Genomic DNA, 27,552 nt, shown 5'->3' with positions numbered 1-27,552 from the left:
GATGCTAAGGATTTGGAAATTATATACTGTTTTTCGTTATCTTTTCTAACTAGTTAATTCTAATAAAATGAAAATAAATATAGCATTGTCAGCTTACTAACTTACATTATTATTTTTATTCTTTATTTTAAAAACTTTACTTTCCATTTTCCCAGTTGATTATTTTGTTGTTGTATTAGACAATTATACCATATTCTTTTACTCTTGTTTCTTCTTTCATTGGCTAAAATTTTTAGAATAATGTAAAGTTTTAGTGAAAATAGCAAGTATACTTAGCTTCTTTCTGATTTTAATACCAATGCTTCCAAGTGAGATTAAGAAGGATGTTGGCTACTAATATTAGACTATACTTTGTTTAAAATTCCAAGAGTGGAATTATACTTTCATCAACTTTTAGCACCCATAGAGTCATTTTTGCCTCTTGGACTCACTCAGTGATATGATGAACTACATTAATATATTTTCTAATATTAAGCCTTCCTGGAAATAAGCCCATGTGGCCAAGTTGTATTTTCAAACAGAGTATTGGAAAGTATTTTAATTAAGCTTGTGGTATCTATATTCACAAGTAAAAGTGGTCATTGTTGGATTCTGGTTTAAAGATTATGCTTTTTAAAGTGAGTAAAAAGTTTCCCATCTTTCTTCAAAAATACTTTACATAATATGAGAATAATCTGGTCTTTAAAAGTTTGAAAGAACTAACTCATTAGATAACTTGGGGCTTTTTTTAGAGATAATCTTTGACATTTTTTCCAAATTATTTTATGGTTATTATACTTTCAGGTTTTCTATTTCTTCTTGACTCAAGTTTGTAATTTCTATTTGCTAAGGAAACATTGTTTAACTAGAATTTTTAAGTGTATGGCTATGTATTTACACATATTTTTCTCATATTTTTTTTTTTTCTCATATTTTTAAACTAGCCTTATCTAAGGTAATAGATTATCCCATTCTAAGCCTGCACAGCATTAAAAATATTTTATTAAATTTTTTTAAAACTAGTTTTTCAGTTAAAGATGTTTTTCAGATTTAGATGTTTAACTAGTTGTTTGTTTGTTTGTTTGTTTGTTTTTTAAGATTTTGGATGAATTTGCCAATTCTTTTCAATTAATTTATTTTGATTTACATCTTTGGTCTTCCTAGCAGTAAGATCTCTTGAGAAAGAATACTTTATTCCTTTGTATTTTAAAACCAAATACAAAAGCCACAGAGATGCTGGTCTTTCCTGTTTTAAATACTCTCAGTGCTATACATTTCTTTATGATGCTTTATACATTTATTGGGGTGACTGATTAATTTGTGATTCTCTTACAAGACAACAAATTCCAAGAGGGCAGAAATTATATATGTGTTCCTTACCAGTGAACACGCAGGGCCTACAGTGAGTGGATGGCAACAACCATGTGTTGACAGAATGAGAAATACAATCTAGCCCTTTCCCCTTTCCTTGGAGCTCACTGTTTGCCAGCACCAAATGTCCCACTTACCAGCCCGATAAGCAGCTGCTGGTGGTTGTCTTCCTCCTGGAAGAGGGGTGTTAATCTTGGCTCTGAAATTAAAAAGAGTGATAGTCAAGCAGGGTGGTTTTTAGGAAATGACCAGAAGGAAGAGGCCTCAGTCTGGGCTTCCCTTCTCTGAGTCACTGGGAAAATATAACACTTTCCTGATGGGATGAAAACTTTTCATTCAGTGTGACCTTGTCCTACATGCTGCAACTTATCACTCAGGTGATATGCAGGGAGCGCTGTGAACCAGAGTGAGGCACAGACTGTGAAAGAGAGAGGGAACACGAGGAACACATTCCCAACACCAATACCCTCTGGCTTCAATTTCTCTTCAATGTGGAGGCTTGTCACTGAGATCCTCTGCTTCACAGGAGACCAAACAACTCAGGTCCTCTCTTAAACCTAAGGAGTGGCAAACCCAGCAATGGGGACTGAGTGGAAGGATCACGTGACTCCCTTCCTGACTCCAACTTGTAGTTTATAGTTACTGAGGTGAGGGGACCAGTCACCGCAGTCAGTTACTGTGGCAAATAATAACTGGCACAAGTTATTGGACTGAAAATGTAGTTAGACTGAGATGGAAAAGTGGTGTGTAAGGTTAAACCAAATGGCACTTTCTCCACCATGATTTGCACTGTGCCAGCAAGACTGGAGGGGCAGGCCAACACTGTCTCTAGGAAGATCTCCTAGAGCATCTTTGTGCCCCATCTTCCTCTGCCAGAACCTGGGTCACAGTGCCGGTCAAGAGGTAGAACTGCCCTGGTCAGGGAGCTGAGGACTCCTTTCAGGAGGGCACAGATGCTTCTTGACCCCTTGGGATAAATCCTAACTAGATCCTACATAACCTTCATGATGAAAAATTCAAAACTAGAGCCCAGCAGTTTTCATGGTTGTTCCGCATTTCACAAAGAATGTTCACTTCTGACAGTGACTTTCTTCCTAGGAAACTAGCACAAAGAATTTGTGAGAGGAAGCAGCGAGTTCCCTAAAGTGCATCAAGAGAGAATGACTAGTAACAGATGCAAACGGCCCTGACGTCCGGGAGCAGAAGGAGCTCTAACCAGACTTGGGAGCAGAGGACACAGGAACCTCAGCCAGACCAGTCACACTTCCCATGCTACAAACCCCAGAGTGACGCAAGAAGGGGAGCCTGCAAGCATGCTCACACCCCTGGCTGACTGCCCCTGCCCGGGACTGGTGGCAGAGCCCTGGCTTCAGGCCGGGCGACCTGCTCCCCGGGGCTGCTCGGTGACTTCACAGCTCATGCGGGCTGTGTGCACAGCTGCAGGATGTGCAGCAAAGCACTGTATGAAATAATTTCCACTAGCGTCACCCAGCACATACCTAAACATCCAAGCCCATTAAAAAACATAAAAATAACAGCTTAAAAAAAAAAAGCGAGGCTGACCTTTAAGAGGTGAGAAAGAGTCCCACAGATAGACAGCTGGAGAGAGAATAGCTCTAAGCCAAGGGAAATACACCCTGCAAGTACAGCCAGTGAGCATGTTAATTAGATCAGTTCTACAGGGAAACGGGAGGAAAACCTACAGTCAGGGAGTCCTCCAGCAAAAGCGCATTCAGCATCTGTTCCCGAAGGACCTGGTGCCAAGAGAGACATGGAAGAAACTGGGAGCCGCTCTGACAGGAAGATAGTAAAGGGTGTTGCCTTCACTGGGCTAGTGGAAGTGATTTCCCTGCCAACCCACAGTGGGAGGAAGAATGGTGTTACAAACAAACAACTGACTGAAATCCAGAAGGCTTTATTACAGGTCTTTTCTTACCCAAATTCTTTGCTTCTAGGTTAGAAATCACCCTACAAGAAAAATTAGCCAATGTTATTCACACAGGAAACATTAATTAAAAAAAAAAAAAAACAACCCACAATACCATACAAAGATATTGTCGTTTAAAAACCCATAAAACCACTGCAGAAACTGTTCTCAGGCTGCTGAAAACCTCAAAAACTTTAATCAACTTGGCAAAAGCCACATTAAGCAACTATAAAATCTCAAAACTCTTTAGTGCAAACAATGACGGTAATTTAGAACAATTGCAGCTCTCAGTTATTGGAAATAATGGGAACAGAAAATAGAACAGGGGTTGGAATGGGGCCTATGCTTGTAGCACTCTGAGATGACTCATCTACTCAGAAAACATGCTTTCAAAATAAGAGCAGGTTCACCAGCCGACTAACTCTTATTTAAAATCAACCCACTACTTGTACCCCTCTAAAGTGCTCTATTAAAAAGAGCTTTCATTACCACTTATTCCTTCTGAGTCATCCATCCCCAGGATGCAAATCTAAAAGGTTTAACATATAAACTTTTCCCACAAGAAACTCTAGCTCCAATCTCCAAAACAGGGCTTGGGATGCTGCTGACGGCATCATCTCATTGAGAATACAACAAAAGTAATAAGCTACTTCCCTGAAAGGCAGCCAGCAAAGTAACTACAAAAGATAGCCATCTTATAGCTATAATAATCCTTCATTTTACTTACTTTATTGCATTATCAAGAATATTTCTCACATACACCGTAGACCTTCTTTTTCCTGTTTTCTAGGAGTGAAGATACATCAGAGGTGTGGAAGGTGAAGGTTTTGTGGGTGACATTTTTCACATTAAGGTCATAATACAATATAGTTAAGAGTTCAGAAAAAAAGGAGATTTTGTTTCAAGGTAATCATAACACCTAGATTCTTAAAAAAATTGGCTGAAAAACTTTTATTCTGAAACTATTACAAGTTCTCAAGGAGCTGCAAGTCCAACTATATTTTATATATCAATACAATAACACTACAACTATATCCAACAATGCTGCAGAGAGAGCTCACATACTCATCACCCAGTCTCTCCCAGTGTTCATACCTTATATAAACAACAACAGTACAATACCCAAATCAGTGAGCATACAGTTCTGTCATTTTATCACATGTATAGATTCACATATGACAATGTACAACCATCATCCACATACAGAACTGCTCCATCACCCCCAAGATCTCCCTTTGTGTTACCCCTTTATAGGGGTCATATTCACTCTTTTGCTTTCGACCATTCCTAACCCGTCTGGCCATGCTCAGTTGATCACTCATGTCCGACTCTTTGCCACTGTATGGACTGTAGCCAGCCACGCTCCTCTGTCTATGGGATTTCGCAGGCAAGAATACTGGAGTGGGTTGCCATTTCCTCCTCCAGGGGATCTTCCCCATCAAGGGATCAAACCCACGTCTCCTGCACTGGCAGGTGGATTATTTACCACTAAGCCATCAGGGAAGCCCTCCCTAACTCCTAGCATCCACAAATTTGGGAACATATAGATTTTTTAAAATCACTTTTTAACTATGTAAGTAATGCAAGAACACATCTGAGACTCGAATGTGAATCCCACTCCTACTATGAACGTGTTGTGTGTGTCCCTTAACCTCTTTGCAACTTTAATTTCCTCCTGAAGAGAAAGAAATCACAGAAGCACCTTGGTCTGCCTGCTGGGGATCAGCAGCACTAATGAACAGTGCTTGGCAACAGTGGAGAGTGCTGGACCTCAGCCAGCTTTATGACCTCAGGGCCTCACTTAACCTAACCTGCTAGGCTTCTTGCTCTCCTTTCAGGAACCCACACTTACCTCTTCTGAGATCAGGTTGTGCCACTCTCTCCTGACCACGCTGTTGTTATAGTATAAGTGTGGCTTGGAGTACTTAACATATTCCAGGTTGGAGTTCAGTTTTTCCCAGTAGCCCTTAAAGCTATGCACCTGTAAGAGACAAAAACATCAGCGGGCTCGAGAAGCAGGTCCTGGGGCCTGAACTACAGGGCACAGCCCGGGCAGGCCTTGCTACAAAGCTCTCATGAGACAGCATTTCTGAGCGGATGCTTCCCACAAGGGATGACAGTCTTGTCCTGACAGGAATTCTAAAACAGACTCAAAGGGGCTTGCCTCCCTCCCTTTCTTTTCGAGCCCCTTTTATACAGAGAGAGAGCTGCTCACTTCCCTAAGCCAGTGTGACTCCCCCTGGGTGAGGGCCAAGCAGGGAAGTCTGCTTTGAACACATCAAGTCATTTCTTCCCCAGAAACCCATTCTGACTCAGGTTATATCAACAATGTCATGTTCAGTGACAGAATGGTCACAAGATTTAGAGCACATGGAAGCATAGGTTTACTTTCCAGTTAAGTTTATTTACTTCCAAAGGGTATTTTTCAAAACTCAAGAATCAGAAAGGTGAAGTGAACTTTCACACTCAGTTGTCAACTACTTCAAAATGGAATTAGCTGGCACCCATCCCCTCTAGGTTTTTGACATATTGATATCACTGTACTAGCCCAAAGCAAAAAATTCACTATGTTCATTTTAAAATAAAATGCTATAGTAATACATTTTTAATGTTAAAGGATATCTTGACAAAAAATTGTTTTTGCAAATTAATGAAGACAGATTCATGGTATCTATTATCGTGCCAAAATATATGCATTTATAAAAGATTTGACTGGTCGGGTGGAGAGGGAGGTGGGAGGGGGGATCGGGATGGGGAATACGTGTAAATCTATGGCTGATTCATATCAATGTATGGCAAAACCCACTGAAATGTTGTGAAGTAATTAGCATCCAACTAATAAAAAAAAATAAAATAAAATAAAAGTAAAAAAAAAAAAAAGATTTGACTGGGATCAAGGGTACAATGTGTGGCCAGGAAACAAAGTGAGCTTAATGCCTACGGTGTAATACAGACTAGGCTGTATTACAAGGGGAAAAAAAAGTGAACTTAAAAAAAATGCCCCATCAAGAAAAATGCCCTTTGTTACGTAATAGCACATCACCCAAATTCTTATTGAAAGCACAGTCACAAGTGGCTTAAAATGGATACCGGTATTAGGAAAGTGAGTTACATAACAAAACAAACTTGCTATTTTAGAAGCTTGAAAGGCCTGTCCAGCCAACACCCATTTTCACAGAGACAGGAAGAGCTATTTCCAAGAAATTGTTATTTCAAGAGGAAATCGGAAACCTAGAGTCAGGTCCCACTCTCCACCTGACCTATCTCTCTTATCTTTTCTTTCCTTCTCCATACACTGATAGTGAATATATCTTTGTCTACCATTTTGTCTCCCTTATATTGAAAGAACAATAATGAAAGCAAACCCTGTAGACAACTGACAGAATTAGGACCCTGACAGGAAGTCACTGCAGCTTTTCTTGCTGCAGCTATTCTACATCTGAGTTTAGGCAACTAGTGCCCGAAGCCAGCAAATTAACTGGTGTTGTGGTGACATCTAGTGGTCAGTTGTGCAATTAGTTCTGCCTGCTTTGCACGGTCCATCCAACCTTGCCCAGGCTGAGACAGGGGAGGAAGGAATGATGGTGTCCTACCTATGCAAGACCTTCTTCCCCTCAGGCCAAAGGCATCCTTCTGTCAGAAGACTCTATTTTCACACAAACACTGCGGCTCCAAAGAAAAGATCTCTCCCAAACTACCCTCCTCTCACCCTCGCCCCATTAAAAAAGTCCCTTTCCTCATAACCTTGCTTAGTTGAGAATAAGCAGATAAAACAAGCAAGTCCAAGGACATGCTTCAGAGGCGGTCCTGAGTCTATTGATTGTATGTAAAACAGAGTATGTGTTCTTATGAGCACTTTTCTGGGATGAAGGTCTATAGTTTATATCAGAGTTTCAAAGGAATCCATAGCTTAAAATAGTTTAAAACTACTGAGGTCGAAGGAAACATTATCTAAGTTTTAAAACAATAACTTACCTTTAAATAAGGATAGCCAAAAGCCCCAGAAATATTTTAATATTTGTAGGTCTATTTAACATGTGTAGGTCATTGAAGGAGGTCACTGGGCTGGATGTTATAATATAGATATTGAGAGAGTACAGTTAATGGCGTATGTTAGTACTTGGTATCTGCGAGATAAGTGATGCGATTTTTTAAGCTATGAAAATTCACAAAGATCATTATAAACTGGGAGGTCTATTTGGAAGTCTGTGCTTAGTCACTCAGTCATATCCAACTCTTTGTGATTCCAAGGACTGTACCCCACCAGGCTCCTCTGTCCATGGGGATTCTCCAGGAAAGAATACTGGAGTGGATTGCCATTTCCTCTTTCAGGGGATCTTCCCAACCCAGTATCGAACCCAGGTCCCCCACATTGTAGGCAGACTCTTTACCGTCTGAGCCAGCAAGGAAGCCCAAGAATACTGGAATGGGTAACCTATCCCTTCTCCAGGGGAATCTTCCCGACCCAGGAATCAAACTGGGGTCTCCTGAACTGGTGAATTCTTTACCAGCTGAGCTACCAGGGAAACCCATTTGGAAGTCTGGGAAATAAATAAGACCTAGAAGATGAAAATGGATATATAAGTGAAGGGTGAAGACAGGATGTTCCACGTGCAGCTCCTAGGAAATAAGCAAAGATTCAGACCACAGACAGAGCTTTAGAAAAAGTAGAGAAAACAACCCACGGCACTTCAATCTCTGCAGTGAAGATGTCTACCCCTAGGGTATGACTGCCAACCTCAGTATCCACCTGGGTCCCATTCCCTAGACTCCTACTGTTGTGGGCTGTGACCTGGGCCTCGTGAGTTTTAGACATTCCCCAGGCAAGTCTACTGTTCAGCCTGGGCCGAGAACATGCTTGAGCACATCCAGGTCATGTCAGTCTCTTACCCACTCTCAAAGGTTTTCATCTACATCTCTGGCTTAAAGGCTGATGAAGAACCACCTGCTTGCAGACTTGCAATTGTGTTGTGACATAATAGGAGATAGGGTTAGAGAGCAGGTTCAATCTAACTTTCAAAGAATCTTCAAATGCCAAAGTAACACCAGCACATTCCTTGACCCAGAGAGTAAAAGAAGCACCAAGGTAAAATGTTAGCTGTTGTTACATAGTATGGGGGGAAGAGGACGTGGGAGCTACACAATCACACCCTACCAGCCAACCTGGGAGCACAGAAAGACACTCCTCTTTGTCAGGCAGCATTTGTGGAACTAGCTGAGTACTAAGCACCGTATTCATCAGGGACAACAGGAAAGGAAAAGCCACAACAATTTAAGAAGCACATTGCCAGCTTCTTGAAAAGAGTTTATAATGATTTCAAGTACACAAAAATGCTTTATAAGAAAATACCCATGAGTTTAGCTACTTCTGGGAGACTCTGGCGTTAGAGTCCATCAGATCCTCAAGGAATGACCCAGGAGCATTTCCCTATACAAGGGACAGTTTTACATTTTGATTTTAAAGGAAGGAAAATTATTTTAAGTCTCTTCTTGAGAAATAATCTTAATTTGACTTTTAGGATGACATGAAATAACTACCAAATGTAGTCCACCACAACTAATATTAATTGAACAAAAGGACTAAAGGGTTATATTAAAAGACTGTTTCCCATTTATGTGGGAAATAAATTTGATTTTTTTCCTCTTTAAAAAAGAAGTACCAAGAAAGGAAAAAAAAACAAACAAAACAATACTGTGGTACTTATTGGCTCATCTGCAAATTACTGCCAGGAAAAAAACATCTGCCTCTCATTTCTTGAAGGCCCTCTGGCTCTGATCCTACATCTGCTGATTAACCAGCATTTTCTTTTACAGAAGAGGAAGCCAACTTTACCCTTCATGCCAGGGCTCAATTAGCAGAGGTAAAGCATCAAACTTGGCTCTTCAGTGGATACTATCTCAGCATCAGCTTTTACTTGCAGCCCAGAGAAACACAGTGGCCCACTACCTCCTGTACAAACAGAATAAAATAGAAACATCTATGTGTCCACAAAGCCAGCAAGGTACCATACTGAGCCAAGATGCTCTAAGCAGGGCCATTCATACAGAGGACAGTGACTGTGACTCCTGAGGCGTCCTGCTAGGAAAACCGCATGTTGTATGTACGAGTTCTCCTAGTTACAAGTGGACTTTCTCCTTCTTCCCAACATTTAGTAAAAATACCTCTCTTCTCTTCCCAGCTGGGTAGTAGTACTCATTTTTAATGGGATGTAATTTTTAATGTAACTTCCTAAATATGGCTCTAAACTATTACATCTCACAATCAGCATGTATCTTGAGAAAGCCCATGCTAAGACAGTCTCCTCCTCTCAACCTTAAGAATTAAACATTATGTTCTCAACCAAACTATGAACAAAAGCAGCACAGTCGAATGACTGGCAGAAGTGAAAGAAAAACAGGAATCTTTGATCAGGTCTGTTCCTCAATTTGAACATCTGGGAAGTAAACTGAAGGTACTCCCATCTCTACAGATAATGACAGGAATGGATTTTCCAGCCTGGTGTGCTGTCTCTAACAAGTAGTGTTTCTTTGGACCATTATAAAATTATGTTTCTACAATCTTAATTGAACTTGCCATAATTCTCTGCCTCTAAAAATACACTATATAGGAATAACTTGTGTTTTTTCTCTCCAACAGTCTATTCACAAAATTCTTCACTTCTGGTCACCAGATGTGTGGGTTTTTCCCTCCACATTCATCAATTCTCCAGTGCCAGCAAGGTGTCCTCCAATTGTCTGGAGACAGTCTCAGACCCCACAGGTTGAGGACTCAGTCCCACAAGGCTGCCCCCTTTTCAAATGCTACTCTCAAGTCCAGGTTGCTACCTGTGATTCTGACCAACTGCCTGTCAATCCGAGGTTCCCAGAGCCCCCTTCATGGGTTCTATAATGTGTTACAGTGGATCTGAACTCAGGAATACAGTTTCCTTCCTATATGCCAGTTGATTATAAATGGATACAACTCAGTAACAGCCAGACTGAGAGATGAGAGGGCAGGAATGGGCTCTGAGCTTCCATGTCCTCTTCGGGCGCACCACCCCCACCCTTGCACCTCCATATATTCATCCATATATTCATCCAACCCATTAAATCTCTGAAATCTTTCAACTAGGGTTCTTTATGGAGGCTCCATCACACAGGCACAATTGATTAAACCATTGGCCATGGGTGGCTAAACTCTATCTCTAGCCACTCTAGCCTTGGAAGGTGGTGTTGGCAGAGGGCTGAAAGGGCCAACCCTCTAATCACATGGTCAGTTCTACCGGCAACCAGCTCCACCCTCAGGTGCTTTCCAGTAACTTCACTGACAAACTCAGGTGTGGCTGAAAGGGGCTTGTTAGGAATAATAAGACCTTCTTTTCACCTTTGTGCTCTGGAGCTATTTCAGGAACTGGAACACTTAACATTATAACAAAAGATCTCCCTCTAGTTCTTATCTCTTAGGAAATCACAAAGATTTTAGGAGAGCTCTGTGCCAGGAACCATGGAAGAAGATGAAACACATATTTCTAGTTATATCACAAGATCGCATATGTACAAACTAAACTTTGGAAAGTCAATATCTCACACATAACCAGTTGACATTTCTGGTAATACTACACTGTTGTCAAAGCAATAATGCTCATTTTTAAAAACTGTAAGTTGTTACGCTGTGATTGTGTTGACACTTTGAATGGCTAAGAAAACTTTTCTTCAAGTGATGGTGGCTGTCTGCATTGGAAGGATCAAGGAAAAAGGTGTCTTTTGTATCTCACTAAAAGCTTAATTATGTTCATGTTTTGCCCAATTAAAACAGTATTTTTAAAACACTTTTTAAGTGTTTAAGAAGAGAAGAAGCATAATCAAGTGAAAAAGTCTCTGAATGGAGAACAGCACAGGTGTCAACCACTCTTTCTCCAATTGCTCAGGGGCATCCAGCCCCCTGATGGACACTGCAGCAGACCCCTGATGGACACTGCAGCAGCCGTCTCACTTGGAGCGGCCATAACTTGGAAAGGGTTTGAAGTCCTTCTCCTTCCCAGTCTCTGGGTCAGATAGTTAATAGTCACAACACAAATGGTTAAATTAAAGCCTTTCTTACTGTATAAAATGAAACTAAAGATGCCTGTCTTAAAAATACTTTAATAAAAATACTACAGTTCTCCATTCTTGATATTCAAGTGAGCTATTGTTTCTACTTTTTTTTTTTTTTTAATTCTTACATGACTTCCTGTGGAAGGGATTAAATCATTCTTAGGAAGGCCATTCTCGATGACATGCCTTTTAAGGTTTTAAGGTGCAGACCTTGTTTTAATATACTTTTTGTTTCATTTTTAAAAATTCTTTTAGAAACCATTCTATAAAGGAAACCTTTTGTCTTTCAGATGATAAACTGGTATAAACCAATTAAATTCGATGTCCGTATATTAAACATTTATAAAGTGCTCCGCTTCACACTAAAATTATTTGCAGGAAGACCAGAAGGAAAGTGCTCGTCTAGTTTCCTTTTGTCCTTCCTTCTCCAGACTCCTTATCAGGGCAGACATCTTACAAGCAGAATGGAAGCAAGTGTGCTCAGAGCAGACAGGGGTCCCTTGGGCCTCATAGAAAATCCAGCAGCAAGCACACTTTCAAAAGGTAACTTGTGATTCAGGTTAAGGGTGCTCAGAGCCAACTCCTATCAGGGAAGTTGCAAGAACAGTCACATAACGGGCCAGGGAGGAAGGAAAAGTAGGGGGGATATGCTACTACAACAAGATCCATTGCAATATAATTGGGCTGGGACCTGCGGTTGAAGTAGGTCAAAGACAGCTGCTTACAGTGAGAGGTATTATGCAAGCAGAGATGGGAAAACAAATGGGAGTTGTGAGGGCCAAGTGTCTTGTGAACTGAAAGGTTCGATAAGTTATGGGGGTGGGCGAGACGGGCAGGAGCTGGCCAAACCAAACTCAGTACCACCATCTCCTGAGTCCATGAGCAAATCCCTCTGCATTCCTATGGCTTCCCTGATGGATCATGTCTGCATAGAAAGGACAGTGAAGAGATCTACAGCTCATACTTGTCCTATGTAATACTTCTGACTTGTATATGACACCATGTAGTGTCTCAGAAGAACTCCCAAGCATGTTTGGGAACAGTTAATGGGAAATAACTCTCTGCAGAGCCAAATGCTAAAGATAATTAGGGGAGAGTAGAAAAAAAAGTAAGGAAAAGGCAAAGTGAATAACAAAGAGGGAAAAAAATGAACTACATAAAAAAATAATTTTATGTGCACACACACACACACACACACACAGAGTTAGAGAGCCAAAATAAGCTAGCTTGTTCCCAAGCAAAGACAGACTGTATTCTTAGAATAAATCAATGGGTAAAAGTCTTGAGAACCTTCCCATCAGTCTTTTATACTTAATTTTTTTAATGAAAATACACAATGTTGGTAAGGTCATAGTAAAACTGATAAACTCATAAATCCCTTGTAATTGTAAATTATCACAACATTTTTTTAATATAAGTTTGGCAATAAAAATCAAAGGCTCTAAAAATTGTCATGGCCTTTCACTCAGTAATACTCCTGGGCATTTAACCTTAGAGGAATAAATCACATAATACACACACACCCCCCAAAAAAACCCTACATAAAAGTATTCACTGCCAAATTATTTTTAATAGCAAAAATAATTTTTTCAATGAGGGCTAGAGACAAACTAAATGTCTCAAAATGGAAGAATGATTAAGTAAACTAAGACACAGGAACACAGTGGAAACCTATGGAGTCATTAGAAATCATAATTATGAAAATTATGAAGTTTATGTACCAACATGAAAATGTACATGATATACTATAATTTGTAATCTTTATTAAATATCCCTAGATGGCCAGTACTAGGCAAAATATGCACACCTATGACAAAGACCAAGAGGAAATGGGGCAAATAGACAGTTATGTTAGAAATTAAAGAACTGTGGGTGACATGGCTCTCTTCTAAAACTTTCTTCACTGGTTTATTGTGTGTCCATTAAACACATTCTTGATTTGTTGAACTAGTGGTAAAAGCAAAAACAATAAAATAAAAGGGTGGAGGTTCTTAATAAGAATCTTTTAAGCTATTAATCAAACCTTTCTTTTGCATCATTTTCCTGCTTTTGTAGATCTTCAAAGTTGTCTCACATTGCTGTCTAGAAACCTCTTTTATCCATCTCTACTCAAAGGATGCTTGAAGTCCAAACCCAAGAACCACTAAACTTGCCCCAGTTGGCCCTCTCTCACCCCCAGGGCATCACCATGACCTCAAACGCCCACAGCTTCCTCCCAGCTTCCTGGGCCTGGCCTGCTCTTCGTGGATTCAAAAGAATCAAATGTAAATACCAAGAGGCACCCCGGGCTGCCTGCTGCCAGAAGTTGAGATTTCCCAGCACACAGCAAGCTATAATTAACAGGAGGCAGTGCCAAAAACAACAAAGGAGCTTCAAGGAAACTGTGCTAAAATACTCTCCAGTTTTTAACTACATACACATTCTTTTCTACTCACCCACCTTACCCCACCCTCCCCATTGTCTTAGAAACTCCTGTGAAACCACCAGACTGTGGAGATACACTAAGGCTGCCGCTTGGCGGGCAGGAAGAAGGTGCGCTGAGACCACAGAGAGCCCGAACAGGTCACTCTTAAGAAGCAGAACGGCCGCTCTCAAAACCAGAGGGAAACTAGATAATCCCAGCCCAGGTTACTTAATGGTTTTAAGATTCTGTGGTGTGTGTGTGTGTGTGTGTTGAGGGGGTGACAAAGTAAATGAAGTGAGAAAAAAAAACAAACAGCTCTCGGGTCCTCTAGAGAAAATCTACAGGACTTCCTCCAGCGTGGACTGGCTTCAAGCACAGTGGAAAGTATGACTTTTACATGCTTCATATTCTCTGTCTTCAGAAAATCTCCCTCTTTAAAGAGCACTCCTAAGAATTGCCCTGATACCATCCTTAGAGACTACCACTTAGGAAGGACTGCCTAGACAACTGGCCCTCCCCCTCACCCCACCCTCCCTGAGAGTTCACAATCCCTTCTGGAACTACCATGACGTTTGGGGCAGGTGACTGGAGGCCAGCAAGGAAGCCATGAAAGCCTGCACTTTTGTCTCTCTGTAAGCACTTACCTTCATAAGAGGCAACGGAATCTCTTCTGTCACAAGGGTTATTCCAGGAATTTCCTGTGGAGGGGGGAAACACACACACAACTGCTAAACGTATCAACTACCACCAGCCCGAGCCTTCAGGAAGTATTTTCTGTACACAAAGAAGCTGAGGGCAGCTCCCAGTTTGCTAACCTCTACTTTAAATAAACCTTGGGGTTTATAAATACTAGTGAACACAGCCTATCTCTTACCTCAGGAAGGAAATATTCTGTAAAGTTACGATTATAATAGTTGACAGCATCACTAAACGAAAGAATAAGACTACTATGAAGAAACACAGAATAATGTATTATTTATACATTATTATTATTATTTCATTTAAGAACAAAGGAGGCAAATTACATTTGCACCATCAAGTATTATGATAAGGTGGACACTTTCCTTTTTTTTTTTTTTACTCCTTTCTCCCTCTTCCCCTTCATTTAAATATATTATAGTTGATCCCCATCTCACTAATGGGATTGTTTTTTTGACTTCAGTGGAAAACTGTTCTGCACTTCATCCTCCAACATAATTTCAGAAATAAGAGATCTCCATAAAGAGTTTATACAGCACAATCACCATGGCAAATGTGCAAGAGGCAATTCATATCAGGAAATCCAAATAATAACATTCTTCTAACTCATGAGCATTAAAACAGAAATTTAAATAAAAAAATAAACTGCCAAAATTGCCACTTATTTTGAAAAGAGTGGTTCCTTGTTGTTATGTATATATTAATATCTCAATTAGTCAATTCCTCTTTCATTTCCTAAAAAAAAAGTAGATGATATATGGGAAAATAGAAATAAAATCTGGTATTTGTTTAGAACTCAAATGTCCTGGGTTTCATTGACATACAATATTCCTGAGAAAAATAGCATCACAGGGATGGAGAAATAAATTTCCAAAACATTGAAGCAACCGAGATCTTCACTGTGACAGGAGAAAGCCTGTTTTAAGAATCTAAATGTGCTTAACACTTATCACTACTCAGGAACAGAAATTTCACTACAGTTTCAGGTTATAAATAACATCTTAAAATAGGTACAACAGGCCTCATTGTCTGCAAACCATAATTCAGGATTATCTATGTGTAAGAGCACAATATTTTCTAGTATCTTAAAAAATCCAATTCAGCTATTTACAGAAATAATCTATTTCCATATAGTAATAGAAGTATGAATTAAAATTTTCTATTGTGGCAAGTATTTATTAAGAGTATAGCATTAACAGCATATGCAGATTAGAAAAAAGTAAATGATTTATATCATTGCTAAAATCAAATCATAGGATCATAGAATTTCAGAACTAGAAGAGACCTTTAAGGTAACATACTCTAACCGCAAGAACTTTAAAGCAACGTGGTAAACCCTAAAATAAGCTCTGTGCAGTGGTTTAACTTGGTTTTTTCATATTTTTCATATTATACTTCTTGTAGGACTTCCTGATGTCACTCTGTATGTCCACAAAGTTCCTCTGCCCCACAAAGAAGGAGAAACACACATGTGAAGAACTGTCTGTCAGGGTTACAGTCACACAACATCCAACTAACATATTCTCAACCCTGGGAACTAGAGGTCCTGTTTAGTCTCCCAGACACTGAACATAGGACAGTGACAGCCTGCATTGGTGGTGAGGGGAGGAAGCTGAAATGTACATTTCCTGCTTCTGGCCAGGGTGGAGGTGGGGGTTAACCTGCAAACTTCCTGCCACATTACCACAGAGTCTGCACCTTTGAAGAATGTTCTTCAAACAGTGAGGACCTGGAGAAGAAACAAGCTCAGATCTTTCCCTTATAACTTTACAATGCGCCATGAAAGTTTAACAACTCTAACAGTGAGAGACAAGAAGAAAGGACCTTTGGGAAAACACTACCATTGTGTATGTCAATAATTTAGAAATTAATCAAACATGGGACTTCCCTGGCTGGAAGACTAGTGATTAAGTCTTCCCTAGTGGTTAAGACTCCGTGCTTCCACTGCACGGGGCACAGCTTCGATCCCCGGTAGAGGGAACTAGGATCCCACATGCTGCATGACAGGGCCACCACCAAAAAAAAAATCAAACACATCTGAAAGGCCTTTTTAAAGGATTAAATTTAGATAGTTTTAAAACAAAATGGGAAGTGTTACAGTTTATCCTAGTACTTATTTTCCTGTGTCTCCTGAAATAAATTTATTTTTCTAAATGCCTTGTTGATACAAACTTCTGCCTCAAGAGTAAGCATACCGTAGTTCTAACATCTAAACATGAAAGGAGGAGAGGCAGAATCTTTTTCAGGGGCAGCCTGTACATGATTTTCACTTGTGATCCAACAAAGTTCAGTTTATTGAACCACATTCAAGAGACAATGAACAATGTTTTCTCCTGAAATACTTTTTCCCAACTAAAAGGAAGGGAGTCTGGACCAACAGGAAGAAAACGATGAATGGGGTGAATTTGCTTAAGATTACTGAGTTTAACTGATCTTGACACTCTAGAGTTATCACAGCTTTTCTTCCTAAGGCTGGGGGAAAAGCTTATGAAGGTGCTAATCTACTAAGTAAATAGAATGGCTCTGAATAATAGCAGTGGTCCAGCCGCTGCTCATTTATAAAATCCTAAGATTTATTTTCATCTACTCCTGCTGTTAGAAAATCTTTAAAAACTAAAACAATTGGAAGATGATAGAAGCTTCTTTCTGCTTGGTAGTAGGAAGGTAACACATACACTGTATCTTCTCCTTCAATTCTAGAGTTTTATGTTAAATACATTTGGCCAACAGTAACAATTCACTGTCTCTTCTACCAGAAATCTCCAATTCAGATCCTTATGGGGGCTTCCCTGATAGTTCAGTTGGTAAAGAATCTGCCTGTAATGCAGGAGACCCCAGTTTGATTCTTGGGTTGGGAAGATCCCCTGGAGAAGGGACAGGCTACCCACTCCAGTATTCCTGGGCTTCCCGTGTGGCTCAGCTGGTAAAGAATCCACCTGCAATGTGGTTTGATCCCTGGGTTGGGAAGATCCCCTGGAGAAGGGAACGGCTACCCACTCCAGTATTCTGGCCTAGAGAATTCCATCAACTGTATAGTCCATGGGGTCGCAAAGAGTCGGACACAACTGAGTGACTTTCACTTTCAGATTCTTATGAGGTAAAATAGAAATGAAATCATGGCCTTGGTTACTTCTACAAGGATGTCAAACTGACCCACAACGGTGAATCAATTTTAATTACACAAGAAATATATAAAGTGTTAACTTACTGTATCCCAAGTGAGCAGTGAGGAATATGGCAAAAGTTTATCCATGTTACTTGTCTCTGGATAAATGCTCCAATATGAAGAAGCTGAGTAAGTTTGGGGAGGGGGAGACATGTTTTAATATGAAGAAAAGGCAGTAGACTTTGTAATTCACCAAAACAAGCAAACCAAAAAAAGTTTTCATTGTCTTTTTCTTCATTCTCAAAAGGCTAATCATCATGGTTCTATCTGCTGTTCAGGTTCTACTTTTTACATTGAGAACAAGTTCAAAAATTATTTGACATTTACATCTGTAAAAATGACATTATATCACTTCACACAGAACCAGCCAACACAATGCTGAGCACTACTTTTTACTGGGGAAAAAAAATCACTAATAAGGTTATAGAATCAAGATCATGTGTTATATTTCATCAGTCTCTGAAGAGTCACAGCTTCTTGCAAAACCACAAGAGAATGAAGTTTAATTAGCTGCTGACTACAATGCAGTTTAAAAATAAAATGCTCCTATCCAACATTTTGACATATTGAGGCATTATCAATTTACTGCTTTCCCTTAAGCAAAAGGATCACGGATTCAATTTAACATGCACCATCATAAACACCTACCAATTATAAATTCCTGAATGAGGTCAAATGAATGGCAGGCAGAGATGTTCTCAGAAATCCACTGAATAATCTTTAAAAAGTAAGAAGACAATTCCGTTGGTATTTAAATCTAAACCGTGCCCTCCCACCACCAAAGAAGCACAAGATATGTACGAATCTTTTAAAGTGTGATATCTATTTTAGAATTGCCTAGGAACACACTCACTTCTACATAACACAAAGCTGCGGGGGTAACCAGCACCTCATTTACAAATGAGGTCCTCTTCATACAGCATTTTAATAAACGCCCTTGGCTAGGATCCAAATAAGTCTTCTTCAATCCAGTGTTTGTTTTTGCTAGAGTAGGACATATAACAGCAAAATCACAGCGTGAAGAGCTATGGATACAGGAGAAAACCAAACTCAACCACTGAGCTTGGAGGCAGCAGACCTGGGTTTGAATTCCAGCACAGTCACACCACTTAATCGTTGTCAGCATGGCTATGCTGTCTTCCCAAGGACAGTATAATCCCTGTTATATCTACGATTCTCTCAATCAACCTCTATAACAGCCTGCTGCAGAAACAAAACTCTTTGTTCCTGAACCTTAGAACTGATGCCATGAGGTTTGACTAGCCATGGAGCCTCTCACATTTCTGATCCTGCCAACAAGTTGTCCTTATTTCCAAACGTATCATGCTGGTTGTCTTATTTTGAACAATTAAATATTTAAATAATGTTTATTTTTAGTAATATGTAAATATTTAATAATAATATTGATATTATTGATTGATACTACTTAAATATTTGTTTAAATATATTATTTAAATATTATTAAATTTAAATGTTTAAATATTCTTTAAATATTTAAACTAGATGTTTAAATAATATTTAAATCTTTAAATATTAATAAAATATTACCCCCCAGACAAGTGAAATACGGACACCAAAAGAATATTGGTGGGTCGGTAAAAGTTGAGGGCTTGGCTAGTAGGAAGCTGCTGCAGGGCACGGGGAGCTCAGCTCAGTGCTCTGTGACGCCCTAGAGGTCTGGGGTAGGAAGTGGGAGGAAGGTTCCGGAGGGAGAAGATGTGAGTATATGGATAGCTGATTCACTTTGTTGTCAGCAGGAACTAACATAACACTGTAAAGCAACTATACTCCAGTTTGAAAAAAAGAAGGTAAAGCTGAAAAAATAAAATGCTCAAAATACAGCTCAAAGAGACAAAGAGTTGGTGTAAAGATGAAAGAAATTGAGACAAGGGACACAAAGCAAGAAGCTCCAAGATATAGCTAACAAGGATTACAGAAATAAATCAGAGATAGAATGAAGGAGAGATAAGAGTCAAAGACATATTGGTAGAGAATTTTCCATAATGAAAAATCATTACGCCAGTTTGCAATAGAACTCTAAATCCTGAAGAAGATACATAACACAAATCCACAGCTAATACATTGCAACGAAACTACAGAATATACAAGATGATATAAAAATCTTAAAATATGTATCTGAAAAGGAGCAGCAATCAGACAGCAGACTTTTGGCTGGTTGCAACAGATGTCACAGATGATCAAATACTATTTTCTTTCTTGTTTTTCTTTTAACCTCCCTCCCCATCCCACCCCTCCAGGCTGACACAAAGCCCCTGTTTCCGTTTCCTAAGCCATACATCAAATTCCCGTTGGCTATCTATTTTACATATGGTAATGTAAGTTTCCTTGTTACTCTTTCCATACATCTCACCCTCTCCTCCCCTCTCCTCTTGTCCATAAGTCTATTCTCTATGTCTGTTTCTCCATTCTTGCCCTGTAAATAAATTCTTCAGTACTATTTCTCTAGATTCCGTATATATACATTAGAATACAGTATTTATCTTTCTCTTTCTGACTCATTTCACTCTGTATAATAGGTTCTAGGCTCATCCACCTCATTAGAACTGATTCAAATGCATTCCTTTTTATGGCTGAGTAATATTCCATTGTGTAGATGTACCACAACTTCTTTATCCATTCATCTGTCAATGGACATCTAGATTGCTTCCATGTTCTAGCTAATTGTAAATAGTGCTGCAGTGAACAATGGGATACATGTATCTCTTTCAAGTTCAGTTTCCTCAGGGTATATGCCTAGGAGTGGGATTGCTGGGTCATACGGTGGTTTTATTCCTAGTTTTTTAAGGAATCTACATACCGTCTTCCATGGTGGCTGTATCAATTTACATTCCCACCAACAGTGCAAGAGCGTTCCCTTTTCTCGACACCCTCTCCAGCATTTACTGTTTGTAGACTTCTTGATGAGGGCCATTCTGACCAGTGTTAGGTGATATCTCATTGTAGTTTTGATCTGCATTTCTCTAATAATGAGCGATGTTGAGCATCTTTTCATGTGTTTGTTAGCCATCTGTATGTCTTCTTTGGAGAAATGTCTCTTTAGGTTTTTTTCCCATTTTTTGATTGGGTTGTTTGTTTTTCTGGCATTGAGTTAAATGAGCTACTTGTATATTTTGGAAATTAATCCTTTGTCAGTTGTTTCATTTGCTGTTATTTTCTCCCATTCTGAGGGTTGTGTTTTCATCTTGCTTATGTGCTTTCCTTTGCTGTGCAAAAGCTTTTAAGTTTAATTAAGTCCCACTTGCTTACTTTTGTTTTTATTTCTGTTACTCTAGAAGGTGCGTCACAGAGGATCTTGCTTTGATTTATATCATTGAGTGTCCTGCCTATGTTTTCCTCTAAGAGTTTTTATAGTTTCTGGTCTTACATTTAGGTCTTTCATCCATTTTGAGTTTATCTTTGTGTATGGTGTTAGGAAGTGTTCTAATTTCATTCTTTTACATGTAGCTGTCTGGTTTTTCCAGCACCATTTATTGAAGAGACTGTCTTTGCCCCATTGTATATTCTTGCCTCCTTTGTCAAAAATAAGGTTCCCATAGGTGCATGGGTTTATCTCTGGGTTTTCTATCTTGTTCCATTGGTCTGTATTTCTGTTTTTGTATCAGTACCATACTGTCTTGATGACTGTAGCTTTGTAGTACAATCTGACGTCAGCAAGGTTGATTCCTCCAGCTCCAGTCTTCTTTCTCAAGACTGCTTTGGCTGTTCAGGGTCTTTTGTGTTTCCATATGAATTGTGAAATTTTTTGTTCTAGTTCTGTGAAAAATGCCGTTGGTAATTTGAGAGGGATGGCATTAAATCTGTAGATTGCATTTGGTAGTACAGTCATTTTCACAATACTGATTCTTCCTACCCAGGAACAAAATATCTCTCCATCTGTTTATGTCATCTTTGACTTCTTTCATTAGTGTCTTATAATTTTCTGTTATAGTTCTTTTGTCTCCTTAGGTAAGTTAATTTCTAGATATTTAATTCTTTTTGTTGCAGTAGTTAATGGGATTGATTCCTTAATTTCTTTTTAATTTTTCATTGTTAGTATATAGAAATGCAAGTGATTTCTGTGTATTGATTTTGTATCCTGCAACCTTTCTAAATCCACTGATTAGCTCTAGTAATTTTCTGATACTATCTTTAGGGTTTTCTATGTACAGTATCATGGCATCTGCAAACAGTGAGAGCTTTACTTCTTCTTTTCCAATCTGGATTCCTTTTATTTCTTTTTCTTCTCTGATTGCTGTAGCTAGGACTTCCAGAACCATGTTGAATAATAGTGGTGAAAGTGGACACCCATGTATTGTTCCTGATCTTAGGGGGAATGCTTTCAGTTTTTCACCATTGAGAATAATGTTTGCTGTAGGCTTATCATATATGGCCTATACTATGTTGAGGTAGTTTCCTTCTATGTACTCTTCAAACTTTTTTGAAGAGTTTTAATCATAAATGGTTGATGAATTTTGTCAAAGGCTTTTTCTGCATCTATTTAGATCATCATATGGTTTGTATCTTTCAATTTGTTAATATGGTCTATCAAATTGATTTCCATATATTGAAGAATCCTTGCATCCCTGGAATAAACCCAACTTGATCATGGTGTATGAGTTTTTTGATGTGTTGCTGAACTCTGTTTGCTAAAACTTTGTTGAGGATTTTTGCATCTACATTCATCAGTGATTATTGGCCTGTAGTCTTCTTTTTGTGTGTTGTCTGTTTGGTTTTGGTATCAGGGTGATGGTGGCCTTGTAGAATGAATTTGGAAGTGTCCCTTCCCCTGCAATTTTTTGAAAGAGTTTTAGAAGGATAGGCATTAGCTCTTCTCTAAATGTTTGACAGAATTCTCCTGTGAAGCCATCTGGTCCTGGGCTTTTGTCTTTTGGGAGATTTCTGATCACAGCTTCAATTTCAGTACTTGTAACTGGATTGTTCATTATTTCTATTTCTTTCTGGTTCAGCCTTGGAAGATTGAACTTTTCTAAGAATCTGTCCATTTCTTCCAGGTTATCTATTTTATTGCCATATGGTTGTTCATAATAGTCTCTTATAATCCTTTGTATTTCTGCATTGTCTGTTGTAACCTCTACTTTTTCATTTCTAATTTTGTTGATTTGATTCTTCTCTCTTTTTTTCTTGATGAGTCTGGCTAAGGATTTGTCAATTTTGTTTATCTTCTCAAAGAACCAGCTTTTAGTTTTATTAATCCTTACTACTGCTTCTTTCATTTCTTTTTCATTTATGTCTGCTTGGATCTTTATGATTTCTCTCCTTCTACTAATTTTGGGGTTTTTTTTTGTTGTTCTTCTTTTTCCATTTCCAGTTGTTTTAGGTGTAACATTAGGCTATCTATTTGATGTTTTTCTTGTTTCTTAAGGTAGGATTGTATTGCTATAAACTTCCCTTTTAGGACTGTTTTTGCTTCACTCCATAGGTTTTAAGTTGTGTTTTCATTGTCATTTGTTTCTAAACATTTTTTTATTTCCCTTTTGATTTCTTTAGTAACCTGTTGGTTATTTAGAAACTTGTTGTTTAATCTCCATGTGTTTGTGTTTCTTTTTTTTTTTCTTTCTCTTTTTTTTTTGTGTGTGTTTGTGTTTCTTACAGTTTTTTTCTTGTAATTGATATCCAGTCTCACAGCATTGTGGTTGGAGAAGATGCTTGATAAGATTTCAATTTTCTTAAATTTACTGAGGTTTGATTTGTGATCCAAGATGTGGTCTATCCTGGAGAATGTTCCATGTGCAGCTGAGAGAAAGGTGTATTCTTCTGCATTTGGATGGAATGTCCTGAAGATATCAATGAGATCCATCTCATCTAATGTATCATTTAAGGCTTGTGTTTCCTTGTTAATTTTCCGTTTTGATGGCCTGTCCATTGGTGTGAGTGGGGTGTTCAAGTCTCCTACTATTATTGTGTTACTGTCAATTTCTCCTTTTATGTCTGTTAGTGTTTGTCTTATGGATTGAGGTGCTCCTATGTTGGGTGCATAAATATTTACAATTGTTATGTCTTCTTCTTGGATTGATCCCCTGATCATTATGTAGTGTCCTTCCTTATCTCTTGTAATCTTCTTTATTTTAAGGTCTATTTGGTCTGATATGAGGATTGCTGCTCCAGCTTTCTTTTGCTTCCCATTTGCATAGAATATATTTTTCCATCCTCTGACTTTCAGTCTATATGTGTCTTTAGGTCTGAAGTGGGCTTCTTGTAGACAGCATATATATGGATCTTGTTTTTGTATCCATTCAGCCAGTCTGTGTCTTTTGATTGGAGGATTTATTTTTTTATTTTCCAGGTTTGTCTTTATTTTTTTTTCCATTTATTTTTATTAGTTGGAGGCTAATTACAATATTGTAGTGGTTTTTGCCATACATTGACATGAATCAGCCTAATTGGAGGATTTAATGCACTTACATTTAAAGTAATTATTGATATATATGTTCCTATTGCCATTTTCTAATTGTTTGGGATTGATTTTGTAGATCTTTTTTCTTCTCTTGTATTTCTTGACTATATAAGTCCCTTTAACATTTGTTGTAAAGCTGGTTTGGTGGCACTGAATTCACTTAACCTTTGCTTGTCTTTGTCAGCTTTGTCAGTATATACACCCATAAGCAAAATCAAAACAGTTCAACAAAAATAAAGTACGATAGACTGACCTGGTGAACAAAGGAAACCATAAATTATATCTACCAGAAGAACACTAATTAAAGCACAAACTGGGGAAAAAAAAACTAAAGCAAAGTGCCAACTGGGGAAAAAAGCAATGGAAATAAAAGTAACAAATATGTTGAGAGGAAAGGAGAGAAAGAAAGGAAAGAAAGAATAGCCATGCAGAGTTAAATAGAGGAAGATAATGTTAAATGTAGATATGTTAAATATAACATATAAATGTTTATATATGTTAAAGATTAACTGCAAGGGGAAAAGAACAGTAGGAAAAGCAAACAAAGAAATAAATGTAGAAAAAATAATAATAGGTTTAAAAAATTAAAATTAAAAAAAGAGAAAAGGAAAAAAAAAAAAAGAGGAAAACTCCACAGAACTGCAAAAGCCCAATGCAGAGGCACAGGTTTATGACAACAATAAAAGATGACTGAGGGGGGAAAAAAGGCTCAAAAGCTTAACTGGGTTTCTTAGTGCCAATAAAATCAACAACTACAACAGAGGGGGAAAAAAGAAAAAACAATCCAAAAGAATCTACAGAACAAGTCAACACATAGAATAATAAATGTTTTTCTTGAGTCACTGCTGTCAGAGTCCCCTCCCTAGGATGCCCTCCAACACTGAGCTGATCTCTGGACCTGCTGTGGGGGCTGCTCAGATTCTAATCTGGTCCTACTCCTGTGTGTTCTTGCCTCCAATGTCCACAGCTATCAGAGCTAGTGCATCTTCTTTTGTGGGCACTCTCAATGGCCTTTTATATATTCCACAGACACAGAGTCTGCCTAGTTGATTGTGTGGCTTTAATCTGCAGCTTGTACAGCTGGTGGGAAGGTTTTGGGTCTTCTTCCTTAGCCACACTGCCCCTGGGTTTCAACTGTGGTTTTATTTCCACCTCTGCATGTGGGTCGTCCACTGGGGTTTGCTCCTGAGGCTGCCCTGGAGGACTTGGGTGTGCCCCTGTGAGGGCCGGGTGTGGAGGTGGTGTATCTGCTTGGGGCGCAGGGGTTCTGGCAGCACCAGGTGTTCAGGGGGGTTGGCGGCGAGGGTAGTAGGAAATATAGTGCTCTAGAAGGGTACGGCAACCAGTCTTGGCCAGTAGGCTCCAGTATCTTGCCTAGAGAACCCCTCTCTGACAGAGAAGCCTGGCAGGCCACAGTCTACAGGATCACAAAGAGTCAGACACGACCGAAGAGACCCTGTGCGCACAAATGCGACTGGTTCTTTTGCCTGTGGCAGCTCTGCCCCAGTGAGAGTTGAGCGTGAAGGTGGTGCAGCTGCTTGGCTTGTGGGGACCCTGTCGGCGCCAAGTGTGCAGGAACATGGACTGCCTCTGCCGCAGGAATTATGGCCCTATCAGAGTCTTTTGTTGAGCTTCTTGTAGCTGTTGATCAGAAGGCCTCTTTGGCCAGTCCCTCTCCATAGCTCTGCCCGTTAGAGGGCTTAGAGGGCTCCCTTGCCTTGGGTCCTTCTCTACTATTTTCTAAATAAGAGAAAGTAACTATCAACTTCATATCTATACTCAGTTAAATGATCATTACAGAAGGAGAGCAGCTTTCCCCAGCAGTTGAGCCTGGGATGCTGGCACGGCTGCTGGTAATGGTCCTTATCATCATTTCTTCTCTTGTTATTTCCCTCAAAACTCTCAATATAAATCTCACTCCCTGCTATAAGTAAAGGTCAAATAAAGATATTTTCGGACACACACACACAAATAAAGTTGAATGTTTGGGAAAGACTCCAAGGCATATCTCTAAAAACACTTATTAAAAAACTAGGTGTGAGACAACTATAACAGGAAAAACTGCCTGATAATATACCAACTGCTTTGAAAGGATCTTTAAACTATTGACCTCCTTAGAGAATAAAATGAAAAGAAAAGAAAAAGAAAGTAACTGGAAGAGCCTTACAAGTACAGATAAAGCTATGACATTAGTAGTGGTTTTATGTAAGAAAAATAATTTTTAACTCCAATTAGCTGACAAAGAATGGACCTAAATCTACATCAAAAGATAGGGAAATAAATGTACATCTACAGGTTTTAGGTTAAAATAATAAAATATTTAAGGTATCTTTTTTTCAACTGATCAACTACCCATTGGTCCCAATCAAGTCTAATGAAGGGTTTCTCCAACTTCACCAAATAGTTGTAAAATTAAGCAATGAGATGTCTGAAAGTGCTTCATAAACTATAATGTGAAATATAAATGTGAGCTATCTCTAATTAAAGTGTAATAAATAAATTTAGTCCTTTTGATGATATTCACAAAATACAGACCAGGAGAAAAAGTAGATATTTGAGAAACTCTCTATTTTACTGAGCACTTCCTTGGAAGTTACTGCTAGAGCTAACATTCACTCACAATATGGAAAAGAGAATACTGAAAAGAACAGACATGCCTCACAGTATGAGGTCTGTGTGCATAAAAAAGGAGAGCGCAAGGGAAGAATACCTTCAAGTCAGGACAAAAATGATAAACCTCAGTTGTCACCGAATAAACCTAACTTCTGTTCATTTCAACCACCAAACGTATACATCTGGGGTCGTCCATTTGCAGATTTCTAAACTTAAGCTATATTCCCACCTTGGCTTCCAGTCGTCGTGGGTCTCGGCCACATGAGAGCACACAGTGAAGCAAGGCCATCCTCTCACAGTCCAGCCGGGTGTTCCACAGGAACTCCAATAAATATGACTGGTTGAGGAGCGCCCTGTAGAGCTTTCCAGAACACGAATCCAGGACCAGAGACCCTGACAGTGACTGTAAAGGACTATGAGGTAGCATACCAATCACTTCACTGTTCTCTGGCCAAAAAAAAAAAAAGGAGATCAGCAAATAAAAGAACCCCACTCCCCCAAATATAAACATTAACATTTAAACGAACCCAAACAGACCATGTTCATGAGGGAAAAACTACAGGCATACCTGTCAGAAACAGACTGTGGCAGATCAGGTCTGGATGTTGAATGTTAAGGAGATGAAAGAAATGACCAGGTAAGTAAACGGCCACGTAATAGTCTATGGAAGAGAGATTTAAGTCAGCTCCAAGTGGCAAGTGCTGTACAATATAGATTAGAGTCAACAACTTTACAGTATCCCTATTTTTCTTTGAATCTCTAAAAACACAGAAATTTTGACCAATGTAATAAAAAGCTGTCTGATGTCAGTATGTTTCATCTTACTAGCAAGATATCATTCATTTCTACCTATAGCTCTCTTTAGATATTTAGCTATGGTTATCTTAATTTATATCTGTAGTTTT

At 39.0% G+C, this 27,552-nt stretch overlaps 1 protein-coding gene across 4 annotated transcripts in view; it reads right to left on the bottom strand.

Moving 5' to 3' along the window:
• The window catches only part of LOC122674033 (gamma-secretase activating protein), a 91,389-nt gene that overhangs the window by 16,949 nt on the left and 46,888 nt on the right, over positions 1-27,552 (bottom strand). For all 4 annotated transcript variants that reach the window (XM_043872038.1, XM_043872040.1, XM_043872039.1 and 1 more), the window contains 9 exons: positions 27,216-27,308; positions 26,877-27,094; positions 18,268-18,337; positions 17,662-17,744; positions 14,399-14,452; positions 5,130-5,258; positions 4,005-4,063; positions 3,287-3,318; positions 1,488-1,549 (listed from right to left, as the gene is read on the bottom strand). In XM_043872038.1, the coding sequence (XP_043727973.1) occupies positions 1,488-1,549; positions 3,287-3,318; positions 4,005-4,063; positions 5,130-5,258; positions 14,399-14,452; positions 17,662-17,744; positions 18,268-18,337; positions 26,877-27,094; positions 27,216-27,308 (800 nt within the window). The remainder of the gene's footprint in view (positions 1-1,487; positions 1,550-3,286; positions 3,319-4,004; positions 4,064-5,129; positions 5,259-14,398; positions 14,453-17,661; positions 17,745-18,267; positions 18,338-26,876; positions 27,095-27,215; positions 27,309-27,552) is intronic.

Source organism: Cervus elaphus, chromosome 18 (assembly GCF_910594005.1).
Source record: "Cervus elaphus chromosome 18, mCerEla1.1, whole genome shotgun sequence".
Taxonomy (NCBI): Eukaryota; Metazoa; Chordata; class Mammalia; order Artiodactyla; family Cervidae; genus Cervus; species Cervus elaphus.
This window is presented reverse-complemented; position numbering and strand designations above follow the sequence as displayed.